The sequence below is a fragment of the Cnephaeus nilssonii genome (assembly GCF_951640355.1).
Source record: "Cnephaeus nilssonii genome assembly, chromosome: 2".
NCBI classification, from domain to species: domain Eukaryota; kingdom Metazoa; phylum Chordata; class Mammalia; order Chiroptera; family Vespertilionidae; genus Cnephaeus; species Cnephaeus nilssonii.
Genome location: NC_137073.1, coordinates 39,289,498 through 39,305,226, shown reverse-complemented (window position 1 = coordinate 39,305,226; position 15,729 = coordinate 39,289,498). Strand labels below are relative to the sequence as shown.

At 41.3% G+C, this 15,729-nt stretch overlaps 1 protein-coding gene across 2 annotated transcripts; it reads left to right on the top strand.

The window, feature by feature from the left end:
- Positions 1-1,707: 1,707 nt before the first annotated feature.
- PHAX (phosphorylated adaptor for RNA export) lies at positions 1,708-15,729 on the top strand. 2 transcript variants are annotated; one of them, XM_079779565.1, is made up of 5 exons: positions 1,708-1,876; positions 4,364-4,977; positions 7,250-7,370; positions 8,795-8,878; positions 14,406-15,729. In XM_079779565.1, the coding sequence occupies exons 1-5, from the start codon at positions 1,787-1,789 to the stop codon at positions 14,673-14,675; spliced, it is 1,179 nt and encodes a 392-aa protein (XP_079635691.1). In that variant the 5' UTR covers positions 1,708-1,786; the 3' UTR covers positions 14,676-15,729. The 2 variants fall into 2 exon arrangements, with proteins under 2 accessions (XP_079635691.1, XP_079635690.1); XM_079779564.1 differs by having other exon boundaries at positions 1,713-1,882.

Genomic DNA, 15,729 nt, shown 5'->3' with positions numbered 1-15,729 from the left:
TTGTGGGCTCGATCCCAGGTACGGGGGTGTGCAGGGGGTGTGCAGGAGGCAGGCGAGCGATCAATGAGTCTTTCTCATCATTGATATTTCTATCTCTCTCTCCCTCTCCCTTCCTCTCTAAAATCAATAAAATTTCTTTATAAAAGGAAAGATGTTAACATCATAAAATTTTTTTTAAAAACTCAGCTCTATTAAAAATCTCAATAAAAAAACATAAAATAGCTGTGTAGTCTCTCTTCATTTCTCAAAATAAGAAATTGGACCAAGTGATTTCTAAAATTCCTTTGTCTTAAATTCACATTTCAAAAATCTATATTCATCTTTTTCATATAGTCTAGGAATGTATCCTAAGGAAATAATAAAACAAATTTGCAAAAAATACGTGCTAGTTGCAAAATTGGCTATAGCCTAAATGTGCACTATCAGAGACTAAATAACGGGGCCTCCATGCAATGGAATAGTGGGGAGTCATTAGAAGGGAACCAGATCTTTGTATTTTGCTATAGAATGGTGTCCAGGATAACTTGCTATATTGTTTATTTTTTAAAGCAAATTACACAATACTAAAAGGTACAAATAATAAGATCCTCTTTATATAAAAATATTCAATAACTATTTCTTGATCATCTATTCTATACAAGAAGTCACTGGGTGGAACACAGGGGGAAAACAACACTGAATAAAACAGACATTTCAGACAAAAAAAATAAAACAAATACACATCTGGCTACTGATGTCATGAAGAAAAAGGGGGTTGAAGAGTGATATTTGAGGTTCCTATTTTGGGGTGGTCGAAGAAGCCTCTCTGAGAAGATGGCATTCAATCAGAAACCTGAATCATGTGCGACAACAACCCGTGCAAAGAATGGGGTTTCAGGGTGTTGGGAGGGGTCTGCCTGGCAGCGGGAACAGCAACTGCAGAGGCCTAGAGCCTGGGAAGAACAAAGGGTGCCTGGGGAACGCCGCCAGCAGCGCCACCGCGTCCGGGGAGCTGGGGGCTGGGGGCAGGGAGCTGGGGGCTGGGGGCTGGGGGCTGGGGACTGGGGGCTGGGGGCTGGGGGCTGGGGGCTGGGGGCTGGGGGCTGGGAGCTGGGGGCTGGGGGCTGGGGGCTGGGAGCTGGGGGCTGGGGGCTGGGGACTGGGGGCTGGGGGCTGGGAGCTGGGAGCTGGGGGCTGGGGGCTGGGAGCTGGGGGCTGGGGGCTGGGCAGGGAGAGGGGGAGGGAGAGGGGGAGGGGGGGCAGAGGCGCGGGCCAGCGGCCCGGTTGGCCAAGCTGAGGACTCGGGTCTCATTGTGTGGAGGGAAGCCCCTGGGGGGTCGGAGCAAGGCAGGGACCTCGGGTAATGGCTTCCCAGGAAGCTACATGTAGATTGCGCAGAAGCAAGAATGGAAGCCAGACGTCCAGCCGGGGCTTCAAGTGAGGGGTGAGGCCCAGGAGGAATCCCCGGGGGCCGCTGTCCGCGCACACACTTAGGCTTGCACGGAAACCACGTCTGGAGGAGAACGCGCCGAAGTGGTGGGGCAGCAGGGCACGCGTTTTCCCGGAGTTAGTGCAAGGGAGCCGTTTGCAGCGATCACGCACATCCATCCGCCTTGGGCAGGCGTCCCAGCGAACCTCCCTTCCCCACCCCCCCAGCCCCTCCCTCCCCTCACCAGCCCCCCGCCCCTCCCCTCACCAGCCGCCGGGCGGGAGCAGCCCCTCGCGGGGGCGCCCGAGAGGCCGCCGGCCGGACCCGCCCGCCGCCGCCGGAAGTGCTCACTCCACCGCCGCGCCGGGCAGCGGGAACATGGCGCTGGAAGCCGGCGACATGGAAGATGGGCAGCTTTCCGACTCGGATTCCGACATGACGATCGCGCCCTGCGAGAGGCCGCTGCAGGTGCCGGTGAGCGTGAAGGGCGGGCGGGGGTTCCGGGCCGGCGCGCGGAGCCCGGGGCCGCGGGGACGGCGCCGGCGGGCGGCGGCCGCGGGCCCTGCGCACCGGGCCGGCGTCTCGCCGCGAGGAGGGACCCGCGGGGCCGCGGCCTCCGGGAGGCCGTTTTGTCTCCGCTCTCCCTTTCCTGAACCTACCGAGCCCGCCGCTTCAGCGCCGCTAGGACGGCCCGGGGGGACACCGGCCCGAGAGCGCGTGGGGCTCATTTTCGCGCAGAGCCGATGGGGAGGTTGCGGACGGATGGGGAACGGAGATCATCACCTGCTCAGAGCCCGGTCTTCCATGTTCCCACCCGACCCAGCGTGGTCATGCGGCGCGTGGCACTGTTTTGGTCCCGGTGTCCCCGGTTTTGTGAAGGCGGGTGTGTCCTCCCCCCCCCCCCCCCCGTGCTGAGGAACCAGCCCCGAGCCGGCCTCGGTGCCCGGCTGCCCGCTTCGAATGTTGGCGCCGGCGGTGACCCGGGGCAGGGTATTTATTTAGCCTCCTGAACGCACGTGTGTGTGGGTGAGCAGGGCGGTGGTGCGCCACTGAGGCCGGGTGGCAGGGATCCGGGGCGCCCGCTCCCTGAGAAGTGTTCGCTGCCATTGTGATTTGAGGATGGGAAGGCTGCCCTGGCCGGTGTGTGGCTTGGGCTGCGGGCTCCCTCCCCGGTCGGGGGCGTGCAGGAGGCAGCCCACGGAGGTTCCGTTCTCACATCACGTTTCTCTCCTTTATTTATTTATTGTTTATTTATTTATTTATTTCCCTCTTTCTCTAAAAAAAAAATCAATTAAAAAACTTATTTAAAAAGGATAGGAAAATTGCCTAATTGATTTTATAACTCACCCCACCCCCATTTCTAGCACATAATAGTTAAACAAATACTTCTTTAGTGTGTAGTACAAAAAGCAAAGGTGATTCTTTTGCATTAAAATGACACCGAGGTATTTTGTTTTTCAATGTCTTTCAGGTTATTTTACAGATTGGCCGATGACTTGGCAAATTTAACGCCGTGGGCCCTGATTTTTTTTTTTTTTTTTTTTGTTAATCCTCACTGGAGGATATTTTTTCCATTGATTTTTAGAGTGGAAGTGAGGAAGGTGAGGGTGGGGTGCGGGGAGAGAAAGACAGAGAAACATCGATATGTGGGTTGCCTGCAGGCGCCCCAACCAGGGCGAGGTCTGAAGCTGCAACCCAGGTACTGCGACCCTGTGGTGTACAGACCAACACTTGTCACTATTGAGCCACACTGGCCAGGGCAGGGCTCTGCATTTTTTTTATTTTGATATATTTCCTTGATTTCAGAGAGAGGAAGGAAGAGGGAGAGAGAGAAATAGAAATAGAAACATCAATGATGCAAGAGAATCATTAATCGGCTGCCTCCTGGGCAACCCGTACTGGGGATTGAGCCTGCAACCTGGACATGTGCCCTGATTGGGACTCTAACAGTAACTTCCTGGTTCATAGGTCACTGTCCTACCACTGAGCCACACTGGGTGGGCTTAAAAGTAATAAGTCCGGGATTTCTACCCATAGTTTACTATCTGATCTAAAACTATAGTCACAAAACCATGAAAAGGAAGTTGAAGTGTTTGAATGAATGAAAGGCATATTTGGGAAGAAAACAACAAATTCTGGCCAGGCTGGTGTGGCTCAGTTGGTTGATGGAACTTCCATGCACTAGGAAGTCACTGGTTCAATTCCTGGTCTGGGAACCTGCTGGGTTTCAGGCTGGATCCCCAGTGGGGGATGTGCAGAAGGCATCAGATTGATGTTTCTCACCGATGTTTCTGTATCTCTCTCCCTCCTCTCTGAAATAAAAAACATATTAAAAGAGTGAAAACAAATTCTGTTTTAATAACTAGTAACAATTAGTGTGTATATCATTTTCAAGCATTCTGACAAGAACTGAAAAGATTGCAAATCTTCTGAAGGTGAGAATGAAGGGCTTTGGTAATTTTTTAGAAGGAGGCCTTAGAACTAAGTTCTGCATTAGCTCTATAAAGAATAATTTATGCCTTTAAAATTGGAAATTCCATATGGACCTTTAGAAAAGTGGGGACTGAATTGGTTCCATATATATATATATATATATATATATATATATATATATAATATATTTTATTGATTTTCTACAGAGGAAGGGAGAGGGATACAGAGTTAGAAACATCGATGAGAGAGAAACATCGATCAGCTGCCTCCTGCACACCTCCCACTGCGGATGTGCTCGAAACCAAGGTACATGCCCTTGACCGAATCGAACCTGGGACCCTTCAGTCCGAAGGCCAACGCTCTATCCACTGAGCCAAACCAGTTAGGGCGGTTTCTCATATTTTTGAAGATCAGTTCTTCAAAATGGTCCAGCTGAATCCCTAAATAATTTTTCTTTAAAAAGCGCCTGGTGGGTGGCGTTGGTGTGTTTTGTGGAATTGATTTATTTCCTTTCTCTTCCAGAAAGCACTGGTTGGGGACAGTGCGGTGAGGCCCTTCCAGGGCACCGCAGCAGCCTATGCCCCCGTGTCACATTATCGGACTGTTAAAGGTGTAGACTCAAGTGAAGAGAGTTTTTCTGATTCAGATGATGATACCTCTCTTTGGAAACGCAAGCGACAGAAATGTTTCAACCCCCCTCCCAAACTAGAGCCTTTTCCATTTGGCCAGGGCAGCCAGAAACCACCTTTTGCTGGAGGGAAGAAGGTTAACAACATCTGGGGTGCTGTGCTGCAGGAGCAGACTCAAGATTCGGTGGCCAATGAACTTGGTATCTTGGAAATGGAAGGCACTATTGACAAAAGCAGACAATGCGAGGCCTACAATTATTTGCTTGCTAAGAAACTTAGGAGGGAGTCTCAAGAACAGACAACAGAATTAGACAAAGAGCTAGATGAATATATGCAAGATGGCAAGAAAACAGGCTCCAAGGAAGAGGAAAATGGGCAAGGTCATCTCAAACGGAAACGACCTGTCAAAGACAGACTGGGGGACAGACTAGAAATGAACTATAAAGGCCGGTATGAGATCACAGAGGATGATTCTCAGGAGAGAGTGGCTGATGAAATTACTTTCAGGTGAGCATTTAAAAGTTTCATACAAATGACCTCTTGACCAGCTATCTTCCATTTATAGGAAATAAAGTAGATTCCAAATACATTAATGATAATGTTCCTTTTTAAGATTATTTTTTTAAATTTAAGGAACGAACTCTGGGCTTATTTGGTTGTGTGAATATATTTGTATTTTATTAAGTTTGGACAGACTGATAGAATAATTTTGCAAACTTTTATGAACTCATAAGCAGCTCTTTCCATTTAGTGCTATAGAGCTCTTTAGATAAAAAAAAATCCTTTTAAATCATGTGGGTGGGGGTTTGAATGTTTTCAAGCATTCATTACTTGTTATATGATTCAGGCATATTGTATATAGAGTAAAATGTACCCATTTCAATCATGTATTGATATTTTTGTAAATTTATCAGTTGTACAACCCTCACTCACCATAAACCACTTTCAAAACATTTCCATCACTCCAATAAGACCCCCCTCATATACATATGCCCATTTAAAGGTAACACCTGTTCCCATCTCCAGATAACTGCTAATCTACTTTCTGTAGTTATAAATTTGCATTTTATGGACATTTCATATTAATAGAATTATACAATGTGTGGTCTCTTGTGCCTGGCTTCTTTTTACTTAGTGTAATGTTTTATTTATTACACACACACACACACACACACACACACACATACACACATATCTATATTGAATGGCTATTCCACCTTTTGGCTACTCTGAATAAGGTTATGAACTTTCACATGCAGGTCTTTGGACATGATTTTCGTTTCTCTTGGATAAATTCCTCGGAGTAGAATTGCTTGATGTAAATTAACATTGCATGTATTTTTAACAAGTTCAAATTTTGTTTTAACTTTTCGTAAGTTCTAAATCACTAATGAACAGTGTCACGAATTTGAAAACAAGTATGATTCAAGAGTAATATAGCTAGTAGGAAAACAAGCATTTACTTTCCAGGCAAGCCTGTCAATACTGGATTTTTAAACTTCTGAGGAATTTGGAATTTGAGTGCTGGAAAGGAACTTAGATTTTGTAAACCAAAGTTTTCACTTTGTAGAATATGGAAACTGAAGCCCAGTAGTTGCGTGGCTTGCCCAAAGTCACAGATTTTATGTGTCAGGCCTGGAATTAACTCTGGTTCCTTTTTCCTAGTCTAGTGCTCTTTGCCTCCTATTGAGAAGAAACAGGAAGCCAGGCCTAGTTAGGGAACTGGTAGACTTCTGCAATATTAATCCTTCTTCTCTAGAGTGTGGGCTCTGACATTACAAGTGTTACTTGGGATCCTGGTGTTTTTTTTTTTTTTTAATGTATTTTTATTGATTTCAGAGAGGAAAAGAGAGATAGAAACATCAATGATGAGAGAGGCCCCCTACTGGGGATTGAGTCTGCAACCTGGGCATATGCCCTTGACCAGAGTTGAACCTGGGACCCTTCAGTCCGCAGTCTGACGCTCTCTCCACTGAGCCAAACCAGCTAGCTAGGGCGTTCCTGGTGTTTTTAATTCCGAGTGGTAAAGTGAAAGTAATATTACCTCTTTCTTAAGGTTGTTGAGAGAATTAACTGAGATAATGCATATAAAGTTCTTAGGATTGTGCTTATCCTATAAGTCATCATTGATTATTAGCCACACCCTTTGTTCTGAAGTAGGGAGCTTGTGAGGAGAAAATCCTATCCAGATATCTCTAAAGTTAGGAGAGCTAACTTTCAGTCTTAATAATTGAAAGCTAGTATATGTTATTTGTTTTGACAGAAGTGGACTGGTTTTATCTTTTGCTTTTAGGCTTGCATTCCCCTCAGTGTATGTGCACATTTACTTTTAAAATAAATGTTTTTGTTAATTTAAGAGAGAGGAAGGGAGAGAGAGAAACATCAATGTGAAAAAAATGTGGAACGCTTCACAAATTTGTGTGATCCTTGCGCAGAAGCCATGCTAATCTCTGTATCTTCCCAATTTTAGTATGTGTGCTGCTTAAGCAAGCACTGTGCACATTTACTTTAAAACCCACCATAACCCAATAAAGCGAAGTGAAGAGGCCAGTTATGAGACTGCAGATGAAATCTTGAGGTTACTACTCCTTGGGTGACCCAAGATAGGAATGTCTCCAGGTCATCGATTTCAAAGTTAAATATTGAAGATTTTTGAAAAGTAAATGTTATTAGAATAGGACTTAAATTCTAGTTGATGACTCAACGAGACTAAGGTAGATTTCTTCAACTGTATACAACAAATAAAGAAGTTAATATTACTTTATTTGTTCCTTATCAGGTTGCAGGAACCAAAGAAAGATCTGATAGCCCGAGTAGTGAGTATTATTGGGAACAAAAAGGCAATTGAACTTCTGATGGAAACTGCTGAAGTAGAACAAAATGGTGGCCTTTTTATAATGGTAAGACTAAGAGCTTCATTGTTTTCATTTTTAATTGTGCTTAATATGACTTTTTTACAAAGTTAAATTGTCTTTGATTGTTGAATCATAAATTATTGGTTTGAGATTTAAAAAAAACTTTGTTAACAATGAAAACTGAATAAAAAAGTAAGTATAGTCAGTTTTAATACTTAGAAAAAATATGTAAATTGTAGCCTGTTAGTGTACGGACAACATACTAACCCGTAGCTCAAATTTTAAGAATATAGATTTTGGAATTAAGGGGTTCATTGTTTTGAGTTCGGGGTCTGCAACTTACTAGGTATGAGATTTGGCTAAGTCGTTTGACTTCTCAGTGTCCTCAGCTGTGAAATGGCGATTAATGTGAGGATTAAATGAGATGATACACATGAGGCGCTTATCACAGGGCCCAGTACTTAGCAGTGATGAACAGAAGTGTTACTTTTGGTTTAATTCATGCATTCTTCAAAATTGGTTCTTGGGACAAAAGGGAAAAAACCTTGTTATATAAAATGCACAATAGATACATAGTATATCTGTGAGTATTAAAATTTCATGGGTGGTGGGGGTGAATAGGAAAATGTCTAAAGGCTCCTTGCAGTGGGGGAAACAATAATGGAAAAAACAGCTGAGAAACACTTTACTGTTTCAGAATGGCAGCAAGAGCACTCCTCTGGCTGGGGCCAGATCCCAGGCAGCGCCAGTTTATCCCATAGAATGATTTTGCAGATCTCACGTGACTCAGCTTTCACCTCCGGGTGAGGATGACGTTTGAATGGCTTCCTTCTTATTTACTCCTCGGAAATTTGAATAATAACATCATAAGAGAGTAAATCAATATTACGCTGTGGAAACCAATTGGAATTGATAGCACTGGCTGAGGAAACAGACTGTGAACATAGATTACTGAAGTAAAAACTAAAACAAATTGTAATAGTCTGTACTGGCCCTTCTGTTTGTGTCATTGTTAAAGTACTTTGATTTTCATTTAGTTGAGCACAAAGTTATAGGTTCATCAATGTTTTAATTCTATAGTATTGTAATAAAACTTTATATTCCAGCTAGCTAATGTAAATCTACTGAATGTTGGGAAGATATAAGTCCAAATTCACTTTCTTTTGATGCATTCTTTCCTTTTTATCTCTGTGTGCCAGGCACAGGAAGCTTATATTGTAGTGGGGGGTGGAGGAAGACAGTCTATGAAGAGTAAATAGAATATCTTTAAGTATATTAGACGGTGGTAAGTGCTGTGGGGAAAGAAAAAGATCAAATGTAGGTACAGAGAGGCGAGGAGGGCATTGCAGTTAAGCTGGAGTGGTCCGGGTAGACCTCATTATCTCCTTAGGCACATCTCTGTTGACAAGATACTTTGGCCATTCCTGAGAAGAGTCTATAAAGTATATTTTTTCTGTTTCTTTTTGTAGAACGGTAGTCGAAGAAGAACACCAGGTGGAGTTTTCCTGAATCTCCTGAAAAACACTCCTAGTATCAGTGAGGAACAAATTAAGGTAAAAATGATAATGTTCTTGACTTTTCATAATAACTTGACTTCTATTCAGCCTCTTAACTTCATTTAAAAAAATATATATATATATATATATTTGATATCAGAGAGGAAGAGAGAGAGAGAGAGATAGAAACATCAGTGATGAGAGAGAATCATTGATTGGCTGCCTCCTGCATGCCCCCCAAAGGGGATCAAGCACATAACCTAGGGCAGTGATGGCGAACCTATGACACACGTGTCAGCACTGACACGCGTAGCCATTTCTGATGACACGCAGCCGCTGAGGCGGCCGCATGCCGAGGATGAAACATTTGCTGCTCCTGAGGATGAAACCTTTGCGAAATAATGTTTTTTCCTCAAAGTGACACACTACCCGAGTTATGCTCAGTTTTTTGGCGAAGTTTGACACACCAAGCTCAAAAGGTTGCCCATCACTGACCTAGGGCATGTGCCCCCTGACCGGGAATTGAACTGTGATCTCCTGATTCATAGGTCGACACTCAACTACTGAGCATGCCGGCCGGGCCCTAACTTCATTTTCTGCTAATCTTCATCACTTGCTCTGTCTTAAATTGACCAATTTTGTCATAGTCTCTTTTCAAATGAAACCTGTGCCTTTTTGTAAAGCTCCGCCTCTTTTTCTTCCCTTTCAGAACCAGATCGAGATTTCTTTTATGGCATCTTTTCCTGGTTTCTTAGCACGTAATTATTTTCTACCCTCCTACAACTATTATTGAAAAATTGTAAACATGCAGAATAAATGAAAGAATAGAATGAATACCCATATACCCTCCACCTAGATTCATGGGTTGTTGATAGTTTAACAACCTTACTTTACAATTTTTTGGTACCATTTGGAAATGAGTAACATCATGACACTCAACCCTAATTACTTCAACAAGCCTCTCTCAATAGAGACAATATCCTACAGAGGCATACCTAAGAAAAATGAGACAATTTCTTAGTTTCTTCCAACTTCTAGACTACTCCTATATCCTGAATTGTCCCAAGAATCTATTTTCAACTCTTTTCTCCCTCCAAAACAGGATCATGTCCAGATTTCCACATTCCATTTTATTTTATCTTTTGCTCTTTTTAGTCCCACATTTCCCTCTATGATTTAGACCTTTTGAAGAGTCTTAAAGAATGTACATTCTGGTGATTGTCTCCTCATGGGTTTGTTTTGTTCATCCCTCTCTTCCAACATTTCTTATAAACTAGAAGCTAGGCACTTCAGTATTCTTCATCATTTTTGTGTTACTAGAATGTCTTCTATGGGAATTTACAATGTGGGTGTTTCGTAGCTCAAAATTTGATATCTTTTGTTAATTAAGGAACATGATTTTCATTTAGCAGATACATTCGAGTCTAACTTCTTACATTGGAAAAATGTGTGTACATGGCAACATAGCTGCTATATATATTTTTTTTAAAAATATAGTTTTATTGATTTCAGAGAGGAAGGGAGAGGGAGAGAGATAGAAACATCAATGATGAGAGAATCATTGATTGGCTTCCTCCAGCACACCACACACTGGGGAACAAGCCCACAACCCGGGCATATGCCCTGACTGGGAACCGAACAGTGACCTCCTGGTTCACAGGTCGACGCTCAACCACTGAGCCATGCTAGCCGGGCCATGCCTGCTATATTTGAGAAGTGTTGTCTTCTCTTTATTACTACAGTGGGTGATAAAATAGGAATATGTTGTTGCCATACTAATTATAATGCTAATGATGAATAAATAAAAGCTATTTTTCTTGAGCTGATGTGAGCATATTTTGCATCTGTTCCATGTTGTTGTTTTTCCTTAGGTTTTCTGCCTGTTCACTTCCGAGTCACTTTTTATTTTTTATTTTTAAAATATATTTTATTGATTTTTCTCACAGAGAGGAAGGGAGAGGGATAGAGAGTGTGAAACATCGATGAGAGAGAAACATCGATCAGCTGCCTCCTGCACACACACCCCCATCCCCCCCTTCTCACCCCCCCCCCCGGGAGGGGGGATGCACTCGCAACAAAGGTACATGCCCCCGACCGGAATCGAACCTGGGACCCTTGAGTCCACAGTCCGACGCTCTATCCACTGAGCCAAACCAGTTAGGGCCGAGTCACTTTTTAAAGATCTGTTATTGAAATTACTGTTGTAGCACATTTGAAATCTCTAGTCATTAACTGCTTTCTTCCTTATTGGGACAATTATTTTGATAACATAAATTTGTAACAATGTAAATTTCCTTAGGAATGGTAGAACAGTTTAAACCTTAATGTTCTCTCTCCTCCCTCAATATAATCTCTGACAAATAGTGTGTAGTTAGAAGGAAATTCTTGGGTTTTCATTAGATAGCAAAGTGTTAGTCTTTTCAGAGAAATTGTATGATGTAATGAATAGAATTCTCTAAGATTCAAAATCTAGGTTTTAATCTTAAATATGCTATTTAGTGGTTATATGACCATGAGCAATTCTCCCTTGGCCTCCATTTTCTCATCTATAAAGTGGGGACTTTAATATGTGCTCTGCTTATTTAATAGGGCTATGAAAGGATTAAATAAAATATCTAGAAAAGCTTTCTGTACCTAACACTTGGGCAGACTTTCCAGAAGCAAGAAAGAAGAAAAGAGCATTTATTCATCCTTAGCTTGGCATTGGGCCAAATACTTATATGGCTTTATCTTTACACAGGCTATCAAAGTGAGTGTTATCCTGTTATGCAAATGAAGAGTAATAAAAATGATATGCCTGGGATCACACAGACACTGACTGGCTTTAAACCTATGTTTTTTTCACATCTATGTTTTCACCGAATCACATGTCTTTGAAATAATTCTTCTAACTCATTGTAGAGAAGGGGATTTTAATGTTAGTTTTTAATGTTAAACTACCAGAAACATTGCATTATAATAACAAACAATAGAAATATTTGGAATACCCAATAATAGAGGATTGTTGACTTCTTATTCATTTTATTTTTTTATTTCAGAGAGGAAGGGAGGGGGAGTGATAAAAACATCAATGATGAGAGAGAACGATTGATTGGCTGCCTCCTGCACGCCCCCCACTGGGGCTCTAACCTGCAACCCGGGCATGTGCCCTGACTGGGAATCAAACAGTGATATCCTGGTTCATAGGTCGACACTCAACCATTGATCCACCTTGGCCAGGCTATAGGAACATTCTTAAAAGGATTATGCTAGCCCTAGCTGGTTTTGCTCAGTGGATAGAGCATCAGCCTTCGGACTGAAGGGTCCTGGGTTCGATTCCGGTAAAAGGCATATGCCTGGGTTTCGGGCTCGATCCCCAGTAAGAGGGGGTGTGCAGGAGGCAGCTGATCAATGATTCTCATCATTGGTGTTTTTTTCTTTTAAATATATTTTTATTGATTTTTTTATGGAGAGGGATAGAGAGTTAGAAACATCAATGAGAGAGAAACATTGATCAGCTGCCTCCTGCACACCCCCTACTGAGGATGTGCCCAAAACCAAGGTACATGCCCTTGACGGAATCGAACCTGGGACCCTTCAGTCTGCAGGCCCGACGCTCTATTCACTGAGCCAAACCAGTTAGGGCTCATCATTGGTGTTTCTATCTCTTTCTCCCTTTCCCTTCTTCTCTGAAATCAATAAAAATAAATATTTTAAAAAAAGGGGATTATGCCGAAACCGGTTTGGCTCAGTGGATAGAGCGTCAGCCTGCGGACTGAAAGGTCCTGGGTTCGATTCCGGTCAAGGGCATGTACCTTGGTTGCGGGCACATCCCCAGTAGGGGGTGTGCAAGAGGCAGCTGATCTATGTTTCTCGCTTATCGATGTTTCTAACTCTCTATCCCTTTCCCTTCCTCTCTGTAAAAAATCAATAAAGTGTAAAAAAAAAAAAGAAAAGAAAAAAAAAGGGGGATTATGCTGTAGCCTCTATTTTTGTGAAGCAATTTTAAGGAAATGAAAACAGTACAAAGATACTAAATTTTTTAAAGAGGCAAAGTACAAATTTATAAAGAAAAAGAGGATGGGACAATAGATGGGTATGTAAAACATCAAAATGTTAACCAAAGATTTGATCTATTGTGAGGGATTATAAATATTTTGTCTTTTAAGATTTTTCTTTGTTTTTTCAAATTTTCTGTATGTGCACGGATTGAGTACCTTTGTTATTAGAGGAAAAAACCTGAAAGCAAATAGAATTTTATTGCAGGTAATTTCACATGCCATCCAGATGATGATGCTATAATTATTCTTTTAATCACTATATTGCTAACAATCATAGTCTGCAAAACTTGGAAGCAGAACTAAACTGAATGGGCTTGCTTTCCTTGTTTCCATTTGATTTTGTTTTGTATGTGACCGTGTACTTTTTTTTAACTTCTTTGAGAATTAGTGTGTTTGTTTTTTTCCTTAACATATATATATTTTATTTCAGAGAGGAAGGGAGAGAGAGATAGAAACATCAACTATGAAAATCATTGGCTGCCTTCTGCATGCCCCCCACTGGGAATCAAGCCAGCAACCCGGGCATGTGCCCTAACCAGGAATCGAACAGTGACCTCCTGGTTCATTGGTCGTCAATGCTTAACTATCGAGCCATACCAGCTGGGCCGTACTTTTAATTTTTGGTTTAGAAAATACAAAGTCAGGTGTACTGCTCAACGTTCTACAATACATACAACAGACTGCCACAACAAAGAATTATCCAGCTCAAAATTTCAGTAGTGTCAAGGTTGAGAGACTCTACCTGGAATGTATTCCAGTGCTGTATTATTTTTGTGCTTTGTGATAAAAGTTTCTGACAAAGATTTACATTGTCACATGTGAATTACAGTCATGTTTTTTTTTAATATTTTGTTGATTTTTTACAGAGAGGAAGGGAGAGGGAGAGAGAGTTAGAAACATTGATGAGAGAGAAACATCAATCAGCTGCCTCCTGCACACCCCCTACTGGGGATGTACCCGCAACCAAGGTACATGCCCTTGACCGGAATTGAACCTGGGACCCTTGAGTCCATAGGCCGACGCTCTATCCACAGAGCCAAACCGGTTAGGCTACAGTCATGTTTTTTTAAGCAATGGAATTGTTCTTGCATTGTGTAGGTTACATTATCATACTTAATCACACAATTCAGGAATGGCTCCGTTTCTTAGCATATGATTATGGTGGTATTTCAAAGTAAATCTTTACTCCAAAGATGAATTATATTTCATTTAAATGCTAAACAACATGGTTTTCCTACAGTATGTTTCCAGTTAGAACCCTTTAACTTTAGAGATGATGTGTTATGGTATAATACGCATGGGCCCTAGACCGAACACTAGGTTGAGTTTGAATCATAGTTTCATCCTCTTCTTGCATTGGGGACTTAATTAATATCTTGGACTCTGTATACAATTGTCAGTTTAATAATAATGGCTTGTTTTGTTTTGTTGTTTTTGTGTGTGTGTGTGTGTGTGTGAGAAATGGAGATAATGTAAAGGGTCTGCCTTGTAATAGACTTTTATTACATGGTAGTTGTATTAACTAAAGTTGTGCCTCTATTTAGGACATTTTCTACGTTGAAAATCAAAAGGAATATGAAAATAAAAAAGCTGCTAGGAAGAGGAGAACACAACTGTTGGGGAAAAAGATGAAGCAAGCTATTAAAAGTCTGAATTTTCAAGAAGATGATGATACATCACGAGAAACTTTTGCAAGTGACACGAATGAGGCCTTGGCCTCTCTCGATGAATCACAGGAGGGACATGGAGAAACTAAGTTGGATGTAGAGGAAGATATTGAGGTTGATCATTCTCATGATTTAGACATTTTCTAGTACATTTGAGGAATCCTCCTAAAATAATATTGTAATACATCATTTCTACTGAATTGCTTTGTTTTACTTTGCACTGATTAACATGAATATCTGGAGAAAAAGATCTGTTTTTTTGTTTTAAATGAAATTGAATATGGGCGGAGATTGGTAGAAACTTTTGCATTTTCTTGTGTCTGACAAAATACTTTAAAAAGTATATATAGCCGAGAATTTAATTTCTCGATCTGTTGCATGTGCTATGACTAGATGATAATCAGTTTTGTCCAGGTCATTATAACATGCCATTCAAAAGTTTGTTTTCTTTGTCCTATTTATCTTTGCAGTGAATTATGACTGATTTTAATACATTCCATTAAAAGATCCTACTAAGATACATAAATTGTTAAACTATTTATTACAAATGCATCCAAATTTAGTATGTCTGTGTTTGAAGAACTCTTAGGCTATTTTAAGGATAGTGATTAAAATTCAATTATGTTTATTCTGATGGGCCTTCCCACTTGTTTGTCCAGAAGTAAATAAACAGCAGAAGCTTTTCGAAGATGTATTGATTCATAACTTAACTTTGGTTTGTTTGTCTTTTTTATTTTATTTTGTTTTTGACTTATTAATTAACTTGGTCATACACTAAATACTGAATGTGATCCATACTTGTGTAATTAATTACCATGGATATTTAAAATGTTTTCAGTGGGGCCTGCTTGTTTTACCTTATGTTAAGGAAGTATTAAAAATATCACATCTGCATGGATTTTCCAAGTACTCATTTTTATGAAAGGAATAAACCTTCCAAAGGTAGGTTACTTAAGATGTTCCAAGAATTGATGATAGTTTATAAAATAGATTAAGCAAAAATATCTAGGAAGTGATTACAAACAATTCTTTTTAGGCAATGTACTTAAACTCAGTCATTCCTGAAATGATGGTCATTGAAGTTGGATTAACGAATCTTAAGTGGGAAAAGAAAAGGAAAATGGTTATTGGTTGCTTTTTATTCATAAAGAATGCAAAAATAAAATTAGTATTGGCAGTCCTTAATGAGATTCAAGTGACT